Consider the following 26,511-nt stretch of genomic DNA (forward strand, 5'->3'; position numbering starts at 1 on the left):
GCTACAGACCAAGCAAAAAACTACACATCATTCCCCCCCCCCCCCCAAAGAACATTAAGTCTAGCTTAAGTCTTCATTACCAGAGTTTTCAGGAATTCGAGTATCAGTGATTACAGGCCTACCCTCTTTAGGAAAATTTATCTAAAACTTGTACATAAGGCAACAAGATTACTACATGCCTTTTCATTGTCTTACTAGAATATTGTCCAATAAGCCCTTCTAAAGATCACATTGTGTTCTAGGCCCTACCCCTGTCCACTGTGGTAGCTCCCTATGGCTGTCAAGCACCTGAAATGTGGCTAGCATAACTAAAAACTTGTGCTGGAAAAGTGAAAAACACACACGAGATTTTGATGACTTACCACAGAAAGTAAATCTCAGTAATTTTTATATTGACATATGCTGAAGTAACATAGATATATGGTTAAAATATCTTATTAAAATTAGTTTCACCATTTTGACTTTTTTTACCTTCTAAAATGTGATTACTAGAAAATTTTAAGTTATTTATGTTTCTTATATTATATTCCTGTTGGACTGTGTGCTGCCCTAGACTTTACAAGAAGGTAACTGACTATTTACTCCTAATCAGGGCCCAGACTAGGAAGTTTGATGTTAACCTGTCAGGATTAATAAACTGCAGATGATTTCTGTTAATAACAAAAAGATAAACCCCAAAATTTTTATTTTATGACGTTTTCGTTTATTAACAATTTGACTAGACTTATCTCTGATGGTTGTACCAAAGAGAATTATTGTTATAAGTCAAAAGTTACTTTTGTCTCTGAAAATTCTCTAGCTATTATTGTCAGAAAGACTATTAGTCATATTGATCAAATGATTTAATGGATATAAATTTAAAAGTGTTACTCTGTGAACTATTTATATGTATATTTGGAATTTTTCTTCACTGAATTGTCTTGCTTGGTATCCCTAAAAGGATGATGAAAAGGAAGTGAAAATAATGAATGACACTGATACTGAATTTCAGTCGTTTTCTTTCACTTTACTTGCTGCTACGTTTATGTAAATAAAGGCAGAGTAACTACATTGTGTTTTAAGGTTGCAGACCTCATCCCCAAGGAAAACTTTACAAAGGTCCTTATTCCTAGCTCTGAGCCCACAGAAATAACTTAACCTACACCTGGGACATGTGCTGTTGTCCTACCGCCATCCATAAGGATGAGGTATTTTTTATAAACCCCTTGTAAAAACATAGCAGAAGCCATTTTGGCAGTGGTGATGCCACTGGTTCTAGGTACACAAATCCCCTATTTGTGGTCTTCTTGAACACTTGGTTTGCTAACTCTTTTGAAATAGCATTTGAGATGGGCTACTAAATAAGAATCTGTTATACATTCCATTGGCTATTTTTTGTTTGTTTGCTCACCGTTGAAACTCTAAGGAGATAAGACAGTAATAAAGAGGAACATAGAAGACTGGAGGTTTAAGCTTCAGCTCTCATGGCTACCAAAATAAATAAGTACAGCTCTGTAGAGCTGTAGTTAAGGCAAAAGAGAACATCCAGACAAAGTAAAGTCAAAGTCCCTTTTTCTTCACCTTTCCTTCTTTTTCTTTTGCATCTAGAGGTTTGGGAAATTGCTTTAACAATGAATTATTAGGTGTGATGTTTTATTTTATTAGGTTGGAATGAAATACAGAAACCTAATCCTGAAACCTGGGGGATCTCTGGACGGCATGGACATGCTGCAGAATTTCTTGAAACGTGAGCCAAACCAAAAAGCGTTCCTAATGAGTAGAGGCCTGCATGCTCCATAAACTGGGGATCTTTGGTAGCAGTCCATGTCTGGAGGACAAGTCGACATCACCATGTGTTACTAGCCCGGAAACTGAATGGAGTTTTGCAAATGAAAGTTTAGATTTCTATTGACTGTCTTTTGTTTTTCACTTTGAAAAATTACACAGATGTAAATGGAATTATAAATACCATGACCTAAGAAAAGACCCATCAGAAAATAATTGTACTATAAAATTTCATAACAATGGATTTGATTTCTTTTTATACAAGTTTCATATGAATGTAATTTGATTTTTTACTATTGTAATCTAGATAACATAATGTAAGAGGGCTAAGAATTTTTAAATTGAATCATATACATTATATAATTTGATCCTTCTTTATATCTTGAAGTTTTGTACTTGGTATTTCTGGACTGATAAATGAATCATCACATTTCTCTGGTAAATATTTTCTTGGAGCCCTGTGTCACCTTTGACCCTCTGTCTCACAGTAACGCGTGACCTCTTTGTCCACATACCTAAGGGCCAGGGGAATATGCCTCAATAATGCGTTTATCTTTGGATTTCAGGCCTCATTATTTCTACTTTTCTGCCGCACTTATATTATGTTCCACCATTGGGATTTATCTTTTCTAAAGTCCTATCACAGAGTACCAAAAAAAGTAAGAGTTTTAACTGAACTGGCCTATGTATATTGCTTTTGTATGTTGCGTTAGAGGATTGTAGATCTTGCATCAGAGGTTCGTTTCCACCACAGCATACAAGGTTGTCAGTCCTTTGGCATATTTGCCAATTAGAACACTAAAACAAGTCCAAGGATATGTTTCTCTTCTCGTGTTTCTGATAAGTGGTACGGACTTTGCCTCCTTTATTACCATCTCACCCAAAGTGACAGATATACATATCACCAATGGCAGTTTAGGGAAGAGAGCTGAAGGTGGTGTGGAGCAGAAAGAGTTCAGAAACTCCAGAAGAGGAGTGGGTTCTGGACAGAAGTGTTTGAGGACAGCTGCTCCAAAGTGTTACATGTCCTCAACCACAGGGAGGAGGATTTCATAGCCTATCTTGTCTGGTGATTTTTATTTTAAGCAAAACTTTGTATCTCTCTTTAACTTTCATTTCTGTGAGTCTAAATTGTACTTCTAAAGCAGACCAGTAAACTCACAGGACTTATTTTTCCCTAGGAGTCTATTCAGTAAGAAAACCAAAATAGGATAATAAAAAATTTTTAATTAAAAAATCCAAACTTCACATATACTCTGATAGGTCTTCCAGTTGGTTCCCGCTGTGTATCTGAGGTATGACTTTGCTGGCGAGGGACAAAATTAGACAGATGGACTTTGCGCTAAATAAAAACATATATATTATGCTGCATAATAAAATTATAGACAGTGGGAAAGGTTAAGAGCTCTAACAACGCAGAAGAAAATTCCGGGATTATTATTGCCAAGCAAATACGTTAAAAATGCACATGAAATCCAACCCTCCCTTCTGAGATAATCGCCTGGCCCTTCTCTCCCACAAAGTAGTTTTTTTGGTGTTAGTAACCTGTAGTACTCTTCTCATATCTTTTTTTTTTTCTTCCAGACTGTTCTGTTTTCCAGTTTCAGACAGAAACTTTTTTCAGCATTTTCTATTGCCTTTCTGTGTGTCTCCTTAACAATAACTTTATCATTTTCAATCTCAACTTACTTCACATGGAAAAACTAATTCTTGGTGTGAAACAGGTTGCACACAATAAAGTTGCATTATTATCCATAAGAATGAACTCCCATTTCTTTCGTACTTTAATGTTTAAGCTGAAATGCCTAAGAAAACAAAAGTGCTATGATGTTCTTTTTATTTAGAGTCCATATATGATACTTAAAATCTACCAAAGCACGGCAACAAATTCAAATACTTACTCTTTACAATAATTAAAAACTAAGAACTAATTTTCTTCTTTTTTTTTTTAATTTTTTTAAATGTTTTTATTTATTTTTGAGACAGAGAGAGACAGAGCATGAGCAGGGGAGGAGCAGAGAGAGAGGGAGACACAGACTCCGAAGCAGGCTCCAGGCTCTGAGCTGTCAGCACAGAGTCCGACGCGGGGCTCAAACTCAGGGACTGTGAGATCATGACCTGAGCCGAAGTCGGACGCCCAACAGACTGAGCCACCCAGGAGCCCCAGAACTAATTTTTAAAAGACTTTTTGAATGTGGCCATTTATCCACCTTTTCTTTTTTCTTCCCTTTTTTTTTTTTTTTTTTTTTCATATCAGAGTATAGAGTGTTGGTAAGGTTCTCAATGGTGGATAACTATAAAAATTGTAATTAGCCAAGCTACACTTCAGGTTTGTGAGCTGAGCAACATATAATAAGGTCTGTCTTGATTATTGACCCAAGATATTTAGGTCTGTTTCAGGTTACTACAGACAAGAGAAAGAAAAGCCATGATGTTTTGCCACCTAATACAGATTTTTTTTTTCCCTTTAGTGCAAATGCTACATGTTACCTAAATGAATAACTAAAAGTGATCTTGAAGAGTTACCACCTGAGCTATTTATGTGAAAATATTGCTTTTCTAAAATTAATATGATGAAAGGTGGATATCTGTAGCTCTATAGACTTGACAAACTGCATTGTGTATGAGGCCAAAATAGAGAAAATTATTTTTTTTAATTTTTAAATGATATGATTTTATGCTTGTACTTTCCTTAAGTAATAGGAAATGACTTATTTCCCATTTTGCCTTTAGCCTTTGTATATGAATTAATGTGTATAACAATCCTGTCTCTTTGGTGGATCAGCTGGTTTGTTTATGACCATTATTCATTTTTTCCTTTGCATTCATGCACAGGAAGAATTTTCCATGCTCTGAGGGAATTGAATTAAAACACTAATCCCCCAAATTAGGTTTAGAGGTGGTTAACTGAGCCCCTAAAAGTGTAAAAAGAGAAACCATATATCATCTAAATAGATGCAGTGACCAAGGCTTCCTTCTTCTCTCAATGCAACATTATTATAGTTACAGATCTCCCATATGAAATTGGATAGCCCTTCAAAATTGAATATGCCTTCTCTTACAAGAGTTTGGTGGGAATAAAAGGGGGGGAAAAAAAAGACATGCTTTCATTTTCTTTGAAAACCAGTCAATGTGCAACATTTACTTTTTCAATTGTCTTTTTCAGAAACTTGCACCGGAAACAGAGCCACCTAAGTGATTCATCTAGTCCCAACTGTATCAGGGCAAAAGGTAAAGGTTATAAAATCTGAATACTAGATCAGTGTAGCCTTTTCTAACACACACACAGTAATGCTATACATGGAGACTTTGAAAAAAATCTTGAAAAACTGGGCCAGTGAACAGAACCCCTCATACATCCCTCTCCAGTGAGTGATTCTTGAGCTTTTATTTGGTTGAATTTACCTTGTAGTCTTTCCTAATAAAATATAGATCCCGTGCATCTGGACCACTGTGTATGTACAAGAAAAGGTAAATGGTGAATATGACACAGGCTCTCTTGTTTCTGCTCACGTGACCTGGCATCCATTCTGGCTGCTTACTTCATAGAGCTTGGAGGCTCACCTAAAATTTTACTGTGATGACAGAATGTCCCTAGCATCTGTTGTTGGAGAAACTGTATGGCTTAGACTGGTTTTAAGGTACCGTATTCACTGAATCTGGCAAGAAACCTGGCATCTCTATTGAAATCTTTGTGGCTCAGATAGATAATTGTTAGCGAGGTGGATTCCTAGCTATTGAAACAACCTAAGAGATCTGAATAATGATTCACTCTAAACCAAAGAAAATTTCCAATCCTTTGGATGAAGACACAAGAAATTCCATAGAAGGTATTATCAAATTTACAGATAACAGAACTGCAGTCGTTGAAAATGTCATCATTAAGATTTAAAATTATTTCCATGCCGAGGCATATTTAAGACAAAATTAGACACATTCCATTGCCAAGGTAAACAGAGGGGAAACCTGACTTGATGGTACTCAGAAAAAAAAAGACATGACAGTTTGGGGCACCTAGGTGGCTCAGTTGAGCGTGCAACTTCAGCTCAGGTCATGATCTCACAGCTCGTGGGTTCGAGCCCTGCATTGGGTTCTGTGCTGACAGCTCAGAGCCTGGAACCTGTTTCGGATTCTATGTCTCCCTCTCTCTGCCCCTAACCCACTCACATTCTGTCTCTGTCTCTCTCAAAAATAAACATTAAAAAAATTTTTTTTTAATAAAAAAAAAAAGACATGACAGTTTTATTTGACCAAATTCCAATATAAGCCCACACAGTACAGCACACCTGGGAGGGGTACAGAAGGTAAGAATGAAAGCCTATAAGAGTGTGTTGATGGAAGGTTGTGTCCATATCAAAAGAATTCCTCTGGACCCAGATGTGCTAAGATCATTCACAGCTAGAATATCGTGTTCTGTTCTAGGTGTCACATTTTAAGCAGATTTTGACCAAGTGTTACAGTGTTTGAAAGAGTAGGGACAGGCAGGTGATGACTTCTCGAGAGGAATACATTGAAGAAAGGGAATTTCAACCTTCCTGAAGGTGAATTCAGCAATACAAATGAAAGCTGTATTCAAATACTTAAGGTATGGCAGAGAGGATAGGTTATTCTACATCTCCAGAAGCCAAAGCTTAGAAAAATGGTTGGAAAATACAAAGAGGTTTTAATTCAACATGAGAAAGTTGTTTCTAATAATTATTGTTGGCTGAAATATATTCTGCTGCTGTTAATGAAGATCAAAGCAAAGCTTGTGGCTACCAGGAGTGTTACAGCAGGCATTCCTCCTTTGAGTAGACTTTCATACCAGATCAGCTTTGAAGTCTCCCCAAAGTTTAAGATGCAACAAATGTATAATCTTCATCAGAAAAACATCACTCGGGTGAAAGAAACGTTTACACACTGGATCTTACAAATGGTATGTAGATGATTGCAGCTGCCCATATGGCAGATATCTGATTTAAGCATATATAGTTTATATTGCCTTATTCCTCTTCCGTAATTAGTCAGTGCTTATCCAGAGGTCATTATCAGACTCCTTATGGATAATCTGGTAACAGGATGAGAGGTCAGTTGTGTATGACCATAATAAAGCTAGGGATTCTTGCAGTTGCATTTTCTTCCTTTACAGAATTTATAGTTGTTCTCTGCCCGTTCCACCCATCACTATCTTCATCAAACATACACAGACGCCAAAATCAAACTCAAGTACCCAGTTTATTATACATGTGCTCCACCATATTGTGATTTCTGAGTCATTGTTTATAGCCCCATAGCCCCTGTCCTCTACAGTCCCTTGACTCATGGTGAATAGTCCCTAAGTGTATGTTAAATAAACATATCTTCTTTGAAATTACCTTCTGCTATAAGGATGGATTTATCTATGTAGATGATATGAATCTACATAGATAAAATTGTTTTACACTTTCTACATGAAGAGGTCCTTATCCTTAGGGACTGAAAGAGTTTCTCTATGAATTAGATGAAAGAAACATGCATTTTGTAAAAGAAAAATTGGAGAATTGGAAATATTTCTGAAGATTCGTCCACTTTTCTCTGTGATTATGTACTCTAAACCTAGGAATTTCTTAATCTACAATCTCTGGTTCCCTAGAAAATCTATGAAAAGAAGAGTGAAAGTAGATGTCCATGGTTGTCCAGAAAATTAAAAAATTGTTGTTTTTTAATGCATTTTGAAGACTGGAAAGTGCCCATTATGTATCAGGCACTGTGTTAGGCACTGCGGATACAAAAAATGACAAAAACTCCTGAGCTCATATTGCTTAAATATAGTGAGGAAAGGAAATAAGTGGAGATAAATTATAGAAGAAAGGTATGTTTAAAAAGCCTTCTTGTTGTTTTTCCTGACAATGGTTGACTCCATTGTACAATTTGACTTGTGTCACCAAATTTTATGATTACCATGCCACCTGCCACCACAGACATTTCTAACAAAATGGTTGATTTTCTCTTTTTTCAGCCTGTCAGCAGTGGGACTAAATGGTGCCCTTCCATCTGTCTTATATCCAGGAGTTTCTCAGGCCCTGTGATTAAAGGACTTAACAAGAAAGAGGTGAAAATATTCCCTTTAACCCTATCTATGCATTGTGATCAAATGCTTATAAACCCCTAGCCCTTAGAGGACTCACACGGGACTCCTCTTAACCTGATAAGTATGATACACCCAAGAGGCATTGGTACATCCTATAAATCTGAAAATAGGCTGTTAAGATGACCCATCAAGCTATTTAGAGATGGTCCAGAATTCATCAAGATTCCTTACTTCCTTCTCCCATCAGTGTTAGTTTTCCATTGCTACTAATAAGAGCTGAGGAAAAAGCACCCAACTCTTGATTCCTTTACTGCCCATTATTTACAACTTCCCTTACTAAGGATAGTAATTAATTAAGCAGCTCAATGAAAGACAAAAAAACTTCAAAGTTCCAAGTTTCATGAGGACTGGAACTGGACTTTAAGCTTCTATCCCATTTCCCTGTGTAAATGGACTATAATTTATTTAATCAATTTGTTGTCAGTGAGCTTTTAGGTCATTTTCACTCTTTGGACATTACAAACAATGCTGCCAAGATTATCTTTCCAAATATATAGTTTTCCACATCTGTCAGTTTATCTAGTAAACAGATTCTTAGAAGTGTAGTTCCTGGTTCAACGGGAAGAGGCATTTTAAGTATTGCCAGGTATTATCAAATTAGAGCCATGTGTCTTAATACTGTTTAGTACAGTTGTTTAACATTGAGGCAGTCACTAAAAATGAATAAGGAAGAGTGATGATTGGTAAAAAAACAAAAAAAAATTCTGGTTCATACTGCTTTCCCCCACTGGGTGATGAGACTAAAAGTTGGCTTCTTTCAGAAAGTGGTAGGAGTAATTCCAGACAGGAATTTTCTTTCTCTATTAATGATTGGATAGGTCCTATAAGGAATGTAAGACTTTATTCCAGAACAAAGCAGTCATTAGTCCTTTGTGTTCAGGGCTAAGTGGGGAAAACCAAAAGATCCATTTTGTCATCCCTGTCCCAAATCAGATGCCTTTCTACAGTCTTAAACATTTGTGTGACTGACAAGTGGGACTTGTGTTGTCATCCACAATGCAATCACTGTTCTGAACACGCACATGGCCCACTCTGCCTCAGCTTCAATTATAAAATCTTCAGCCAGAGGCTATTATCCTCTGTTTTGTTCAGTCAGCAGCACAGTTAGCCAGTGAATTTCCAACTGGGATCAGGTGGCAAGAGAGAAATTTCTCAGACTTCATCTATCAATCCCTTTTATACCCCAGTAGGTTTCTTTGTTTGGGGGGCCCCTGATGAGGGAAATTTTTCTGAAGCCCCAACTTTGCATTTCCTTTTTAAATTCCACCGTAGTTAAGGATAGGGAAATAGGAGTAGTTGAATGGTGACTTCTGTAAATTAAGACAGAACCTCCAAATTCACAGAGCTCATTCCTTCTGTGTAATGAGTTTCATGTCACTCATTCTTTGGTAGATAAGCTACATCCTGTGGTCTAACCAGGCCTATGAAGCATTGCTTTCTCTCCTGCCTTCCCTGTCTTTCATCTGTCTTTCTCCCAAAAGACTAATTAGATGAATGGAAGATTCTAAGCAAATATCTCCAAATCCCATTAGGAGCACAACAGAGGTCTGAGGCAGAAAACAGCTAGTGAGGCCGTGCAGGCTTGGAGGGCTTTTCTCACAATATCCCACTTTAAGAACAGTCAATATTGTCATGGCTACATGCTAAAGAAGAGATTTGGAAGGACTAGAAGAGGGGCAAATTATATTCAACCACCCTTAGAAGTAAATGCCTTTTAAAAATGTCTGCAGAATGCCTAAGAGCTCTCGAAGATTTGGCTTCTTTCCTAACTTATCATCCAAATTTCAAGTAAGATTAAATACTTGTTCCAGAAAGCCAGACTGCTACCTGGTTGACCTCTATCTACTGAAGTTCAAGCGTAAGGTGGAACATCCACTAAGCACTATTTAATGTTTTGAATCCTAATTTAACTTTCTGCTAGTTAAAGCCAACTTCTTTTATAAAGGTAGTGTAGAGTTGTGTTAACATCTACAGAGACCCGATTAGTTCCTCCGTTTACCTAATAAAATTCTCAGGACCGTATCCAAATTTAGCTGGGCATGTTAGTACAGCAACACACTGTTGTCTGTGGTGCCAGTAGACAAAATGTCAGTATGCCTGTTGCATTCCTCTGGGATAATAGAAATGAAGTCATCACATCAGAAAATGGATCATGTGCTCAGGATACACTTCTCTCCCCATGAACACACTGGTGCTCTCAGGTTAAGGTCACTGATCCAGTAGCTGGAAGGGTTCTCATAGCCAGGAGAGGGTGAGGCAGAAGTGCCACTTAGGAACACAGAGGTTTCTGGTACTGGAGACAATAATGACAGAGGTTGGTAGGAGGCTGGTTGAAGGTGCCTGTCAGAAGGTAACTGCTGGAACGTCAGTGTCAGAATGCAGGGACAAGAACCTGACAGCAGGAAGTGCTGGCTGTGAACAATTTCAGGACTCAAAAGAGAGGGGGACACTAATATTTCAGAGAGGAAAGTGGCTTCAAGATATACTTGATTAACAAATTATTATTTTAATTCAAGATAAGTAGGGGAAGCTTTGCTTTTCAAAAGTAATATAAGAAAATATCTAATTACTTCCAACAAATTTCAGGTCTTACCAGCCTTTAATAATAAAAAGGTATGGGGGCGCCTGGGTGGCTCAGTAATTTAGGTGTTTGACTTCGGCTCATGTCATGATCTCAGGTCTGTGAGTTTGAGCCCTGTGTTGGGCTCTGTGCTGACAGCTCAGAGTCTGGAGCCTGCTTCGGATTCTGTGTCTCCCTCTCTCTCTCTGCCCCTCCTCCCCTCTAAAAAATAAATAAACATTTTTTAAAAATTTAAAATAAAAAGCTATGAAGTTAGAAGAAAATTCCTAGGGGTGCCTGGCTAGCTCAGTTGGTGGTAGGGGTGCCTGGCTAGCTCAGTTGCCTGTTTGATCTCTTGATCTCAGCGTTGTGAGTTTGAACCCTATGCTGGGTACAGATATTACTTAAAAATAAATTACAAAAAAAAAAAAAAAAACTCCTAAAACCTTCCATATTACCTCTTATTTATGGCAATTTTTGTAGTCTTGTTTTAATGGAACATTACCTGAGTTCACCTTTACTGTGCATGCCAGAAGAATCTAGATGTCATCTTGAGACTCTAGAGGAAGCAATAAAAGGAGCTGTTTGGCAAACTTGACAACCATCTCTAACATTTCTAAACAGCCTAATCAATAAGGATAAATGTGTGGGTTAACTCTCTAGGAACCTATAGCCAATGTAACCAACTGTCCCCCCATCAGAAGCATGTTTCTCAAGTCTTGGAAATTATCCTTTTTATCTTGATTTTTATCTTGAATCCTTCTCTGTGCCCACACAGCTCACCCTGCCCCTCCACCCTTTCATACAACATTCTCACTTACACCAGATTCTTTGGATAAAGAAAATACAGTTTCAGGGCAGGTATTTCTTTGATGCTGAGACACTTAAAAGGTAAGCATGGAAACTGAGAGAAGTAAATGCTTATTCCTTTCCCATCTGAGTTTTGCAAACTGCAAGAGAAGACAGCACAATCTCAATCAGTGTGTGTTTCATTTCCTCTTGTCTCTCTCTCACGCTGCTCAGGATTAAGTGTTCCCCCTACCCTCAACCAAAATAGAAATATGATCTCATGTTTGTTTATTGGGTTGGCTTTGCATTTCCTAGGACAATAGGGTGTAAATTTTGACTTACTGACGTTACTTCTTCCCCCAAACCCAGGGAAAGTCTTCAGGGAGCTTGCTGTAAGCATATCCAAGTGCAGCTGAATCTCTTAGGTAGACACTGTGTAAAAATAGAGCAATGCTTTCGGATGCTAAAGTGGCATCATTCAGTAGCACCATCTCTATAAGCCAGGTGCACGTCCAAAGATTCTGCTAAACAGAGTTGCCAAATACTAATTAAACTAAGTGGTTATCAGTGCTATTCTTAAATCTTGTGATTTGAGGATTTCTCCAGTGAGAAGAAAGAGGGATATATTTATTCCATTCTCCATAGAAAATACACAAATTCTGATCACATTGTATAGTCAAGTGAGCCAGAAATTATCAAGAAAAATTATTTGATCTCAACAGTTTGGAGAGAAAATGTCAAGTGTCTGGATGTGTGTGTTTATTTCTTTCATTGTCATTTCATGGTGTCCAATAAATAATAAAATATATTTCCAAAGGGAAAAACAGGCTAACTGAAATAAGACATATCAAAATGAAAAGACTCAATAGGTGCTACAATTTTCCATGATGGAGGAATGAAAACAAATTTTCAGTGAAGAAAATAGGATAAATTTAAGAAACTAGAGAGTTTCAAATGCATAGGAAACAAGGGAAAAAAGAAGTTACTATACTTCTGAAGCCAACATTGTAATTCCACGTCACAGCCATCGGATTGGGGGCCATATGACAGGATGTATTAAGGCTGAAGATGAACATGTCCAAAAATTCCAAGATACGTACCAGACAAGCTCTTCTGAATAGCATGAGATATCTACTAGAATGCTCACAAGAGCTTTGTTTGGAATCATGAAACAGTTAAAACCATGAAAATATCCACCAACAGAAGAGTAGATGATACATTGGGGCAGATTTGAATAACAGGCTATATTTCAGTTAGAATGAGTGAACTAAAGCTACATCTATCATTATAGGTATCACTTAAAAAAAATATCAAATGCAAAATCCCACTGCAGAAAGATACGTTGAGGTTAGTATTTTTATAAAGTTTGTGTGTGTGTGTGTGTGTGTAATTTTAAAACAATACTATTTATCTTGGATCTATACGCAGTAGTAAAAGTACAAAAATATCCACATGAAAATGGACACCAAATCCAGAATAGGATTTCCTCTGGTGAGGGAAAAAGAATGGGATCTGGGAGAGATACTTTCAACTATAAGTGCAATCGTTTTTTCTTCAAAAATCCAGTACAAATCTTTTTAAAGCTTTCTTTTTTATTCCTTGAAATACTTTTAGTTAAAAAAACAAGTATAATGCTTCTGAGGGGTTTATCAAAAGGTGACTTTCAAAACCAAGTTTTTACCAGTCCATCCAACTTCAATCTTGCAAAATCCAGGTGTAGATAATTCCCCCATTCAAATATTTTAAAGATGCCCCTTGGGTGTCTCCACCAAAGCCAAAAATGAGCGTTCTAATCCAATGAAGATCAAGTTGAGGTTGTTATATGAAAAATACGAAAGTTAGAGGGCCTGAGTCTTGCTCTCATGACCTCATTGGTACTCCTGGCCCCAGTACTTAACCTAAGAGAGGTGGCTTTGATTCCTGACTGCTCCTTCCCCGACTGTAGTACTCAACCAGTGCTCATTACCATTGCCACTTTTCTTCCTTCCCAACAGAGCCCACATTTTCATCAAGTATCTTGATTCATCTAAGGGTAAGTCCATGGCCTTTGCCAATAATTGACTCAGGGGTGGGCATATGAATTCCTTTGGGCCCATGATAAGTGAGGGAAAATTTGCTAAGGACTTCTGAGGATGGTTTCCTAGTTTTCAAGACAAAGTTACAGAAAAAAACATTGTTCTCCTCTGGCATCATCATGTGTAGCATTGGGACATAGAACTGCACAAGGCTCAAGATGAAGCCAGCCCTTATGGGACAGAATCAAGAGAATTATAAAGAAATAGTGCAGCTAGATTGTGTCAAGTGTGAAGTCCATCTGGGCATCCAAGAAAGTGACCCAGTATAGCTCTGTGTTGTTTAAACCATTTGGAATTGGGTTTTTGTTCCTTGTGACCAAAGGCATTCTAAGTGAAGCCTACATATATGATTCAGCTTCCTCAGCTGTAAGTGATGGTATTAACATCTGGCCTGCCCTACCACTCCAATGAGTGGTTTTGGAGCTCAAGATGAGCCAATGTATGTGAATGTGCTTTGCAAACTATAAATTACTATTCAAGGGCAAACTGGTACTATTATTAATAATTTTACTATGAAGTTTGAGATACATATTTTAGTTCACTATGTAAATTATGTATGTCTTAGAATGTAGTTATTTGACTCATTTAAGTGATACTTCAGAAACATGAAAATTTATATGTCATTCTTTTGAATCACATAAAGCAGTTATATATTTATACTGTCGGTTGAGAATATCCTCAGCAATGAGTTTTTACTTGAGTACAAGTTTGAGGCATTTTAAATAGCCATTTATGGGGCACCTGGGTGGCTCAGTTGGGTAAGCGTCCGACTTCAGCTCAGGTCATGATCTCATGGTTTGTGGGTTTGAGCCCCACATTGGCTCTGTGCTGACAGCTCAGAGCCTGAAGTTTGCTTTGATTCTCTCTCTGCCCCCGCCTCCCCCCACCCACTCATGCTCTCTCTCTGTCTCAAAAATAAACATTAAAATAATAATAATAAATAAATAGCCATTTATGTTAAAGGAGTTAAAGGACCTTTGTCTGTAAAATACGGGCTCATTACTTAAAAATTGTGTCATCTTTGTCATAACCTGTCTGTATCTCAACATTTACAGTATCTATAAGGGTTAAGGTAGAAAATACATGTAAAATACTTAGAGCAGGGCCTAACAGGGGACACAGTAGCAAGCAGAATAATAACAGCCAATACTTACTAACACTTACTATGTTCTAGACATGTTCCAAGCACTTCACATTTACCAACTCATATACCAGAACTGTCCTGTAGAGTTGTTGTGGCTTTCATTTTTAGAATAGCTTTATTGTTTTAGGGAAAATGTTACATGCTATTACTTTAAAAATTAAAACAATACAGAAAAGAATATAAATGAAATGAAAGTCATCTTGTTACCTGGATGGTAAATAAGCTGGATAAGCAACCAGACACTTCTCTGTTTAATGTGTCATGTACATATGCATACACATACATGCACACAAGCATATATGATGTGTGTATGTGCATATATCCATACCTAAGTTATACACACATATGTACACAGCACACATCTATTTTTAGTAGGACAAAAAGAAATGGCTCTATTTTTTTCACTATATAGTTGATTCCACATCCTAGGGGATAAAGATGTAAGACTTCATACTGTTTAGAATATTGCTTGTCTAGTCAGGCAACAGACACCTAAATACATCTTTACATAAATACGGTCATGCTTTCTTTTGTTTACTGGTCTTAATTTTTTTCATTTAAAGTAGCCCTTCAGACACAGTACATCACCATTATTGTTTTCATCATAACTACTTATTCCTTCCTAACATTTCTTTATATATATTTTTTAATGTTTATTTTTGAGAGGGAGAGAGAAAGAGACCAGGGGAGGGGTGGAAGGGGGCAGACAGAGTTTCTGAAGCAGGCTCTGTGCTGACAGCAGACAGCTGGGTGCGGGGCTCAAACTCACGAACCACAAGATCAGGACCTGAGCCGAAGTTGGACTGTCAACCGACTAAGTCTTTCAGGCACCCCTAAATCTTTTGTTTTTTCTTTTTTTTTTAATTTTTAGAGGCTCCTGAGTGATTCATTTCATTGAGCATCTGACTGTTGATTTCAGCTTAGGTCATGATCTTGTGGTTCATGCTATGGAGTCCCATGTCAGGCTCTGCCCTGATAGCATGAAGACTGTTTGGGATTTTCTCTCCCCTCTCTCTCTGCCCCTCCTCTGCTTATCCTCTCCCTCCCTCTCTCAAATAAATAAACTTTGAAAAAAAATTTAATTTTAATTGTGGTAAAAAACACATAACATAAAATTTACCATCTTGACCAGTTTCAAGGGTACAGCTCAGTAAAGTATATTCACATTGTGCAAACAATTTCCAGACCTTTTTCATTTTGTGAAAGTGAAACTCTGTGCACATTGAGCACAACTTTCTATTTTCCCCTCCCCCATCCCAGTATCATTCTACTTTCTGTTTCTATGAATTTGCAATCTTATCTTTTTTTAACTCAACATTTATTCCCAGGCACTCCGGATAGTCATGCTTCACAAGTATTTGTTGAGTAAATGAATGGATTTGTATTTGCACTCTACAGAAACAAAAAACACACAAAAAGAGGTCACAGCCTCATTTGCGCTAAGAAATCAATAACCTCCAAATAGCTGAAACTTATTGAACATCTACTATGTACCAGGCACATGACACTAATTCTGCCCTTGGCCTCTACAGTCAGTTCCCAACACAACAGCCAGAGTGATCCTTTAAATATGTCAAATCCTCTGCTCAAAACCCTGCAATGGCTCCCAATTACACTAAGATAAAAAGTCAAAGTTTTCACAGTGGACTATGGGCCCGATCCTACCTGGACCTCTTTACTTCTCTTACCTTTTGCTGCTTTCTGTCTCTGTCCCTTCCCCTCCAACCACACTGGATTCTTTGCAGTTTCTCAAACATTCCAGCGACACTCACCAGTGGGCCATTGCGCTTGTTGTTCTTTCTACCTAGACCATTCTTGTCCTGATATCCACATTGCTCATGCCCTTACTTCGATCAGCTCTTTACTCATAACTCAACTTCCTAGGGATGTGATCCCGGGCTACCTTCCTGAAAAGAGTAGCATGTGCCCCAATTACTTTCTGTATTTTCATCTGTGGAAATTACCACATGATCTACACATATTTCCCTAATGTATTTTTGTTTGCTTTCTTTTTCTGTCTCCATCATCATTGCTATTTTTGTCTGTTTTATTTACTACCATATCCCAGTGCCCTGAACTATGCCTGACACATAGTAAGTTCTCAATAAATATTAGTTTAAAATGAATGAGTTCATACATAGTGATAGAAAAGCAGGTCATTGGTTGCCTTGGACTAGTGAGGAGGGGCAAATGACTGAGCAGGGGTACAGGGAACTTCTATATCTTCATCATGTGTATGATTACACATGTGTATAAATTTATTAAAAGTCTTTGACATATACATTTAAATTATATCATATGCAAATGATACCTCAAGAAATGGATTTTTTTTAAATAGCACTTTTCTTCAAGTCAGCATTTGCAAAGTAGTAAAGCTATAATTCAAACCCAGGCGTGTCTGATTCCAAAGTCCTTCCTCTTTTTATGAGGTTATACCACCTCCCCTAACCTCTGCCCTACATAGTTTCCACGACTGACCCCACTGAGTCCTTCACCAGAAGACTCAGTCTCACCTGTTTTCAGATTTGCAAATCTTCAAGACAGGCAATATGTTTTTGGTTTTATCTCTCCCACATTTTTAGATCTTAGGAATGTTAATCAGATAGGTGAGTGGAATACATTTGTATCCCTCTGGAAGGATGGTATAATGCAAAAAACCCATAGCCTATTTTCTAGGATAAAGTTATTACCTCTGAAGGGCTCAGATTCCACATCTACAGATACTTGAGATACTCAATGATACCACACTGGTGTAATGGTCACTTTTATTTGTCAGCTTGACTGGGCTATATACAATATGTAGTTGTCCAATCAGACACTAATCTGGGTGTTGCTGTAAAGATATTTTGTAGATGTGATGAACATCTACAACTATTTGACTTTAAGGAAAGGAGATTATCTTCCATAATCTTGGAGAGACTGAACCAATCAGTGGAAAGCCTAAGAACAGAATTGAGGTTTTTCCCAAGGAAGAAGAAATGCTGTCTGTGAAGTCAAATGTCAACTCCTTCCTGAGAGTTTCCAGCCTGCCTTTCCTGATGGCCTCTTCTGCAGATTCTGGACTTGCTCACCTAGCCCCCACAATCACATAAGCCACTTCCTTGCAATAAATCTCTGTCTCTGTCTGTGTGTGTATGCATGTGTGTGTGTGTGTGTGTGTGTGTGTGTGTGTGTGTGTGTGTGTGTGTGATATATGAAAAGCATACAGGAGTCCTGAAAATGTGAGTTCTTCCAACTGAATGATAGTGCCTGTGGCTAATTAGCCCCCAGGTATTCATGTTCTTAACTGGAGTTAGGGTGTTTACAGGGATGAGCTCTGAATCAATATGGTTATGTTACCATCTCCTCCCTCTCCCTGCCTATGGTAAGGTCAGCTTTGTATTGATCTCTATACTCAAATTATTCCAGACTTAAGCCCTTCCCTATCCTTCTAACCCTTGCCCCTACTTCCCCTTTAGATTGAGTCATGAGTGGTAAGTACCTCCTGAATTTCCTGTAACTGTGCCCAGCCTGCTTTATTGAAAGTCCAATGGTCACTACTTCTGGAATTTGAATGATTGTGTCCTTTGGAAGCTGCATCAGTAGTTCTGTGTGTCCCAACTACCTAGGTTTCTGGAGTCAACCTTAGTAGCCAGGTCCATCTTGCTGTCCAACCTTGATAGGCAGATCTTAAGCCTTCTCCATCTCACCAACTTCATGTGGCCACCAGCAGAACCTCAAGCTTGTTAACTCTTGATACAAGCTGTAAAAGATGGTTAGAAAGACCGTTCCAATGAATTAGGAGTGGCTCAGTCACAAAGAATAGGGCCTTTTCCAAAAGCAAATTGGACCCAATTTTCCAAAGCTCAGATTAAAAACATACTCTGTGGGTATATGTGTGTGTGTATACATGCCTAACTTTGTGACTGTATTTTCAGAAATTATTTTTCAACTAGCTCTTTTGTTGTATCATTTATACTTCTTAACCACTCTGTCCACGCAGCTGATTCGGTATATGCCGAATTCTGCAAACTCTTAAATGTCCACGAGGATGGGAGAATGTTAAGCAAATATTGACTTTTTAAAAATTACTCATTTTAGTCATGAATTTCAACTTCCTTTACCGCAAAAACCTTACATCCAAGTTGTGAACAACTACCAAGAATGACTAATCTAAGATTGTTTTTCTCTTCTCACTTCTCCCCTCATAATACTTAAAGCAGTGATTGAAAACAAACAAAAGTGAGATATCTTAATTATCCCTAGACCTAATGGTGGAGATTTCTATATCTAATAGCTGTGCCCTTGGCCAGATCACTTAACGTCCTTGAAATTCATCAAAAACTAAAGCACCTAGACTGGCTGTTTTTTAATCTTTTTTTTTTAATGTTTATTATTTATGTTTGAAAGAAGGAGAAAGAGTGCAAGCGAGGGGCAGAGAGAGGGAGAGAGAGAGAGAGGGAAACAAGGAATCTGAAGCAGGCTCCAGGCTCTGAGCTGTCAGCACAGAGCCTGACACGGGGCTCGAACTCACTAGCCATGAGATCATGACCTGAGTGGACTGAGCTACCTAGGCACCCCTTTCCAAAGTCTTTTTCAGCTCAAAAGTCCCATGAGCCTGTATGCTTTGGCCTTGAGAATCGAAGTAGCATTTGATATGCCTATTTGCCTAAGGAAGGATGGGGTACAGGGCACACAGTCAGAAGACCTGTTTGCATAGGTTTTCCTGGGTTCCACAGACAGTGGGCAGTGAGTTGATCAGTAAAGATATGGCTGGTGCAGTGTGGGCCCCCTGCCTATAACAGTAGAAAGAACACCCTTCTTTTCTTTTTCTGGAGGAGAAGGTGAGGTTTACTAAGTAAGAATAAGGTTTTGGATAGTAAAACGGAGGAGGATGTCCAGCGTTTGTTTCTGTTTTATTTTTCTCTTGGTGGTGGAAGGGAAGTTGCCATAGAATGGGAAATGCTATAGGGTAGATTGCTCATCTGGATACTGTCACAGGTGCTTGTAAGGAGGACCAGGAAGATGCTGACCTGCCCATGTCTGACTGAGCAGGGGCTCCAGCTCTCCCTGCCCTCCCTGCACCAACCCTGGTGGGTAGTGATCTGGCACTCCACCCTCACCCAGTCCTAACCCAAGCACTGTCTGCCCACCGTAGTGGCACCATTGAGAGGCACAGCACAGGGGACTTGGGAACAGAGACCCCCCCCACCAGAGTTAAGTTCTTCCATCAGCAGGGTTGAAAGCTGCTCCCATCTCTGGAGAGATGGTCTCTGAAAAGGACAGAAACTTACCATCAGATTGAAGAGAGGGGTACATGCTCCTTCTGAGGCCAGGAGCTGAGGGTGTTGAAAAATGCCTAAGAAAAGTGGCACAGACTGGGGTCACAGCAGTAGTGGCTCCTACTAGCCCAGTCCCATCTTTAATGATGAAGATTAAACACTGGTAAGAGCCAGACTGTTTCTGAGAACCTGAAGAGCTGTAATCACTTATAAGCCAGACTATTTCAGGTGGGCTGAAAGAGCTGGGTAAAAAAAAATGTCTGGAATAAACATCTGCCTGTTACAACCCACAAGCTCTCTTTTTCTTTCAGGTATCTGGTATAAGCTGGAGAAATAAGGGTCACATATAAATAAACCTAATTGGATTTAAGGAAATGAAGAGGTTTAACTCAATCCCTCTTAATTTGGATTAATGTCACTTATACCTTCCAATGTAGGCCAAGCCTGGCTAAGGGAAATGAATTGAGATGAAGAAGGGTTATCTGCTTTCTAGAGTCTGTAGATACTTTTCTGACAAGTTAGTTCTTTCTCAGTCATGGTAGAAATAAATAGTGTTAGGTGGGAAAAGAAATGTTCTTATTGTGGTGAAATAATATGGAATATAAACTTTACCATTTTAACCATTTTTTAAGTGTACAGTTCAGTGACATTAAGTACATTCACAGTTCAGCCATCACCACTATACCCATTAAACAACAACTCCCATTTCTACCCTCCTCAGCCCCTGGCAACCAACACTTTACTTTCTATGACTTTAACCACTCTATATAGCTCGCATAAGGGGAAGCATATGGTATTTGCCCTTTTGTGTCTGGCTTATATTATTTAGTATAGTGTCTTCAGAGTTTGTCCACATTGTAGCATGCATCAGAATTTCCTTCCTTTACAAGGTTGAATTACATCCCATGGTGTGTGTGTGTGTGTGTTGTGTGTGTGTGTGTGCGCGTGCGCGCGTATGTATGTATCACATTTTGATTATCCCATCATTTTGTCTACAAACATTTGGGTTATTTCTACCTTTTGGCTATTGTGACTAATACTACTATGAACATTGGTGTGCAAATATCTGTTGAAGTCCTGGCTTTCAGTTCTTTTGGTATCTATCTGGAAACAGAATTGCTAAGTTATATGGAAATTCTATATTTAATTTTTTAAGAAACCACTGTATTGTTTTCCACAGCAACATTCCCACCAGCAAAGCAGAAGTGTTCCAGTTTTCCACGTGCTTGCCAACACACTTGCTATTTTCTGTTTTTATTTTCGTATTAGTTATTCTAATCGGTGTGAAGTGATATCTCATTGTGGGTTTGATTTGCATGTCCCCAATAATTAGTGATTTTGAGCATTTTTTATGTGCTTATTGTCCATTTATATATCATCTTTGGAGAAATGTCTACTCAAGTCCTTTGCCCATTTTTTAAAATATTTATTATTGAGGGGGCACCTGAGTGGCGCAGTCGGTTAAGCGTCCGACTTCAGCCAGGTCACGATCTCGCGGTCCGTGAGTTCGAGCCCCGCGTCAGGCTCTGGGCTGATGGCTCAGAGCCTGGAGCCTGTTTCCGATTCTGTGTCTCCCTCTCTCTCTGCCCCTCCCCCGTTCATGCTCTGTCTCTCTCTGTCCCAAAAATAAATTTAAAAAACGTTGAAAAAAATTAAAAAAAAATTATTATTGAGAAACAGAGAGACAGAGCATGAGCATTGGAGGGGCAGAGAGAGGAGGAAACAGAATCTGAAGCAGGCTCCAGGCTCTGAGCTGTTAGCACAGAGCCGGACGCAGGGCTTGAACTCACGAACACCAGATCATGACCTGAGCTGAAATGAAATCCGACGCTTAACTGACTGAGACACCCAGGTGCCCCATTTGCCCATTTTTTAATTGAGTGGTTTGTGTTTTTGTTGTTGAGTTGTAGGGGTTCTTTGTATATTCTGGGTATTAATCCCTAAGCAGATACGTGATTTGCAAATACTTTCTCCTGAAACAATTGCTTAAGTTGGCACGTTTTAACTTTTTTTCAAGCCAGAACACATGTATTTTAGGACTAAAGAAATGATACAGGCTCATGATATAATTTCAAAAAACATAAAAGGAATAAAAAATAAAATCATTTGAACTACACAACCCAGAGATCACAACATTGTTTTGCTGAATATCCTTCTAGGCTTTTTCCTATGCCTGTAAAAAATTTTTCATCCAGACTACACATAATATCCTATAACCTTTCCTTAGCAGTAAACACAAGTATATATGATTGTTCTTATGTACCATAAAGTACTTCACTGAACAGATATACCATAATGTATTCAATCAATCCACTAACAATAAAAGATGGAGGTAGTTTCTAACATCCTTATTGTAAACAGTGCTTCATGAAGGCCCTTTGTGTATATCTTTACATATTTGTTCAATTCATTCACTGGGATAAATTCCCAGAAGTTGAATTTCTGGGCCAAAAGATATGCATATTTAAAATTTTGATATCTTTTATATTGCCAAATTACTTTCCAGAAAGGCAGAACCAATTTATACTCTTACTGCGTATGAGAGTGCCCATTGTCCCACACCCTTGCCAAATTGGCATGCTTTCAACAATGGTAAAAATAGGTTCTTGTCTGCTTTCCTCCCATGAATCCTGCCAAAGTGCCTGATGTGAAACTAAATGAGAGGAATATAAAGTTGACAGATGGGAAGTATTTTGGTCACTATAATGTTTTATCTAAAGTGCACCATTTTCCCCTCAAAGCAAGTGTGATAGATAAGCCTTCTTCATTTTTTAGTACAAGTTCTAGGAAGTAATTTCCTAAATGGATTGATTCCTTAGAGAGAGAATGTCTCTGAGGACGTAGAAATTATTCAAACCAAATGTGCTTTCGGTTGATAGAGGATATACGTTTTTTTTGACATAACAGTATCTATCTTTTTTTAAAAGATGCAAAGTGTTTTAGTCTGTACTATTTATTCAGAGTGTCATATCACAACTTATTCTCAATGTACTTATTTATTTGTCCAAAGTTTCTGCAGAGAAATGTTTCCCCAGCTTTGTTTTATGTTTTATAAACTTTTTTAAAAGATTGTATTTTTTAAGAAATCTCTACACCTGGGACACCTGGGCAGTTCAGTCTGTTAAGAACGACTCTTGATTTGGGCTCAGGTCATGATCTCACAGTTTGTGAGATTGAGCCCCATGTCAGACTGTGCACTGACAGCATGGAGCCTGCTTGGGATTCTCTCTCTCCCCCTCTCTCTGTCCCTCCCCCACTCATGCTTTCTCATTCTCTCTGTCTCTTTCTAAAAAATAAATAAATAAACTTAAAAAAATCTCTACACCCAACATGGTGCTTAGACTTAACAACCTCCAGATCAAGAGTCACATGCTCTACCGACTGAACCAAGCTGGGGCTACTGTTTTATAAATTTAATTGAGGTATAATTTACATTTACTATAAGTAAGGGTTTTTTTCTTTAAAATCTGATTGCACGTAACTTGTAAAGGTAATCCTTTCACCATAAAATTAAAGAGAGGGATATACATTTAAACATACTCTCTTTGGAAAACACAGAAAGAAAAGAATGGAGTTTTATTTATTTAAAAAAAATTTTTTTAGGGGCGCCTGGGTGACTCAGTCAATTGAGCATCTGACTTTGGTTCAGGTCATGATCTCACAGTCTGTGAGTTCAAGCCCCGCATCGGGCTCTGTGCTGACAGCTCAGAGCTTGGAACCTGCCTCAGATTCTGTGTCTCCCACTCTCTCTGCCCCTCCCCTGCTCATGCTCTGTCTCCCTCTGTGTCAAAATAAATAAAAACCTTAAAAAAAATTTTTTTTAATTTTTTTAATGTTTACTTATTTTTTGAGAGAGAGAGAGAGAGAGAAAGAAACAGAGAGAGACAGAGCATGGGCAAGGGAGGGGCAGAGAGAGAGGGAGATGCAGAATCCAAAGCAGGATCCAGGCTCTGAGGTGTCAGCAGACAGCCCGATGCAGGACTTGAATTCACGCACTGTGAGATCATGACCTGAGCAGAAGTCAGATGCTCAACCGGCTGAGCCACCTAGGTGCCCCAAGAAAGGAGTTTTAAATTTAGCTATTTCAATCCCTGGATATATAATACTAAGCATATAATTTAACATAATATTCTTGTTTTCTTCTCTGATAACCTAGAAATATTAAATCTGCTCTACCTTCTCCATAGAGATGTTGGCAAGACAGAGATGTCCCAACCCTACAGTAAATTGAATTGCACATTTTTTTACATGTGGAGCCAAATATATCTAATTGATTTTTATATCTAAACTTTAAGTTTTTGTGCCCAAAGGGATGTCTTTCTTTTTCAAATGAAAGCATATAAGTCAGATGGATTCTTTATAATACAAAATTATACTCTTGTTTTTGCATTAATATCATTGAAAAGCATTTTGAAAGTGTTCAGCTTCACGGATAGTATTAATGACACATGACAAAAAGTCAGAAAAAAGGTAATTATAAAAAGTGAACTGTACATAATAATCCTTGTTATTTTTCCCCTTTCTGCCACTTAATAAATTAAGTGTATCAAATTATTATAAATGTAATACTTCCAAAGTTAGCAAAGTTATATTTTTAAAAAGGCATACCAATACTAAAATTGTTTTGAGAAAAAAGAATCCTTCCCAGTCTATATTCTAATGTGTTTTTCTTTTAACAGACTGGTTAGGAGTAAATGCTTATCCTCTGAAATCTGTCTATTCCCCAGGAGGGACAACTTGGAGGACTTGGGCCTCTCCTACTTACTCTCGCTTTGGGAAAAAGCATCTTTGGTAAGATGGAGAGAAAGAACTAATGCACCGTGCAGCCCTTCTTTCTTTCAGAGTTGCCTGTCCTTAAAGACTTACCTTGAAATAACCATATCATAGTAGGTCCTGTCCTGCAAGAAGGACTGAAGTTTGAAGGAATTTATTTTAATTCAGCCTAAGTATTAGGAAGCTCATTGACCACAGATCTACATCCCATTCTCCAGTCAGCTGTATTAGTCATGAGGCTGACTTTGGTAAAAATTATTTTTTCTTATGGGAAAAAGCACGGAACAAAATTTGCCATCTTGACCCTTTCTCAGTATACAATTCAGTACTGTTAATTATAATCCCATTGTTATTCAAGGAATCTCCAGAACTCTTTTTGTCTTTCAGACTGACACTCTCTATCCATTAATCAACAAGTTCGTTTCCCCCTTGTCCCAGCTCCTGACAATCACTGTTCTACTTCTTTTTCTATGAATTTTACTACTAGGTAACTTAGGTAACTGAGATTAAGTGGAATTGTACAGTATTTATCTTTTTGTGACTACGTTATTTCATTTAGCGTATCTCCAAGGTTCATTTGTGTGGTAGCATATGTCAGATTTTCTTCCTTTTTCAGGCCACACAGTATTCCAATGTACCACATTTTCTTATCCATTTATCCGTTGATGAGGCTGACATTTTGAACTCTTACCTACCTGATTCTGGCTTCTCTTTGTACTTCTCCATTGGTCCAAAACTAAGGATGGGAAGGGATAGTAATTAGTGTTCACTCCCTTAAGACCCAGCAGATTGGATAACAGAGTGTTTGTGGTACACATGTATTGTTTTGTCTGTCCAAAGTCAAGAAAAAACAAATCTAGAATGAGGTAAGGAGAGACTTTATTCAGAAGGATTACTGCAGTGAAGGGATGGGGGCTGTCACAGTAGGGGTGCTCTAATCATAGGCCATAAGACTTTTAAGCATCTCAGAGGTCAGGTAGGTCAAAGATAGGCTAAGTTCAGGAGCCAAATTCAGGAGGAGGGAGAGAACCTCGACTAAAGTCTACTCAAGGCAAGTTACCAGGCATTTTTCTACCTTGGTCAGTGAGATAAACAGTTCAGCTAATGATTTATGAGACAAAGAATGGAAATTACTTGTAGAGTCTGTGTCTGGTATTGTCATAGGTGGACAGGTGGTCATGAGTCTTATCTAAGTCACATGGAGAAGGGTGGTTCTTTGTAGGAAGCTGTTTCTTGGAACACAGAGGGTGAGTTGGTGTCTGTTTGGGGGCTTGTGTTCCAGGAGCACAGCACTCAGATAAATTTCAACGTGGTTGCCAGCATTCTTTGCCACTCCATGGGGTGAAGAATGCACCTTGTGGAGAATCTACTTCCCTTGGTTTGAATGAAGTTGATCCCACTTCCCTCTTTATATGAATGAGTATATGGCCCCAGCCCTGACCATGCCCTGCCACTTCAAATATCTTTCTTCTCTGATCACTATTAATGATCCAGGAAAGGGTACACGATCCAAAGAGGACCAACTGATCTACTGAGATCTGATCACCTGAGTGCTCAGAGAGAGAGAACCCTGACATTATCTAAGCCCCTGGAGGCAGCCATGCTCACCTTAGTTCTACTTCTAGACTTCCCAGTTTTATTAACTAACAAAACACCCTTTTGCATAATTATGTGGGTTTTCCCCCCCAAAATAACTGTGTTATAGTCCTCAAGGCCTTTGTTGGTTTGGATGGTTGAAGGGCCCTGGCTATCTCTGATTATGAAAGATTCCAAGGGTCTTGTTTTAATTCCAAGAGTAGGAATATTGACTACAGAATTTTGGCCATATTTCAAGCTTAAGTAATTCCATCTGCCCTCCCTGAAATTTTTTACTGCAAAAATATTCAATATTCTTTACTTCCCTCACTGGACTTCTAAGCATCATGGGGTCTCCTGATCATTTTTCACCTTATCAAAGGCAAGTCCTGAATTTGGGGTAAAATAATCAGTATCCTAACTTAAACTTTAATAAGAAATCATGGTTTATAAGGAGAAAT

General features: G+C 38.3%; 1 protein-coding gene across 1 annotated transcript in view; it reads left to right on the forward strand.

Moving 5' to 3' along the window:
• The window catches only part of NLN (neurolysin), a 102,464-nt gene extending 98,942 nt beyond the window's left edge, over window positions 1–3,522 (forward strand). The window contains exon 13 of the mRNA XM_043591304.1: window positions 1,645–3,522. Coding sequence (XP_043447239.1) covers window positions 1,645–1,779 — 135 coding nt within the window. The 3' untranslated portion in view covers window positions 1,780–3,522. The remainder of the gene's footprint in view (window positions 1–1,644) is intronic.
• The last annotated feature ends 22,989 nt before the right edge of the window (window positions 3,523–26,511 follow it).

This window comes from Prionailurus bengalensis, chromosome A1 (genome assembly GCF_016509475.1).
Source record: "Prionailurus bengalensis isolate Pbe53 chromosome A1, Fcat_Pben_1.1_paternal_pri, whole genome shotgun sequence".
Lineage (NCBI taxonomy): Eukaryota > Metazoa > Chordata > Mammalia > Carnivora > Felidae > Prionailurus > Prionailurus bengalensis.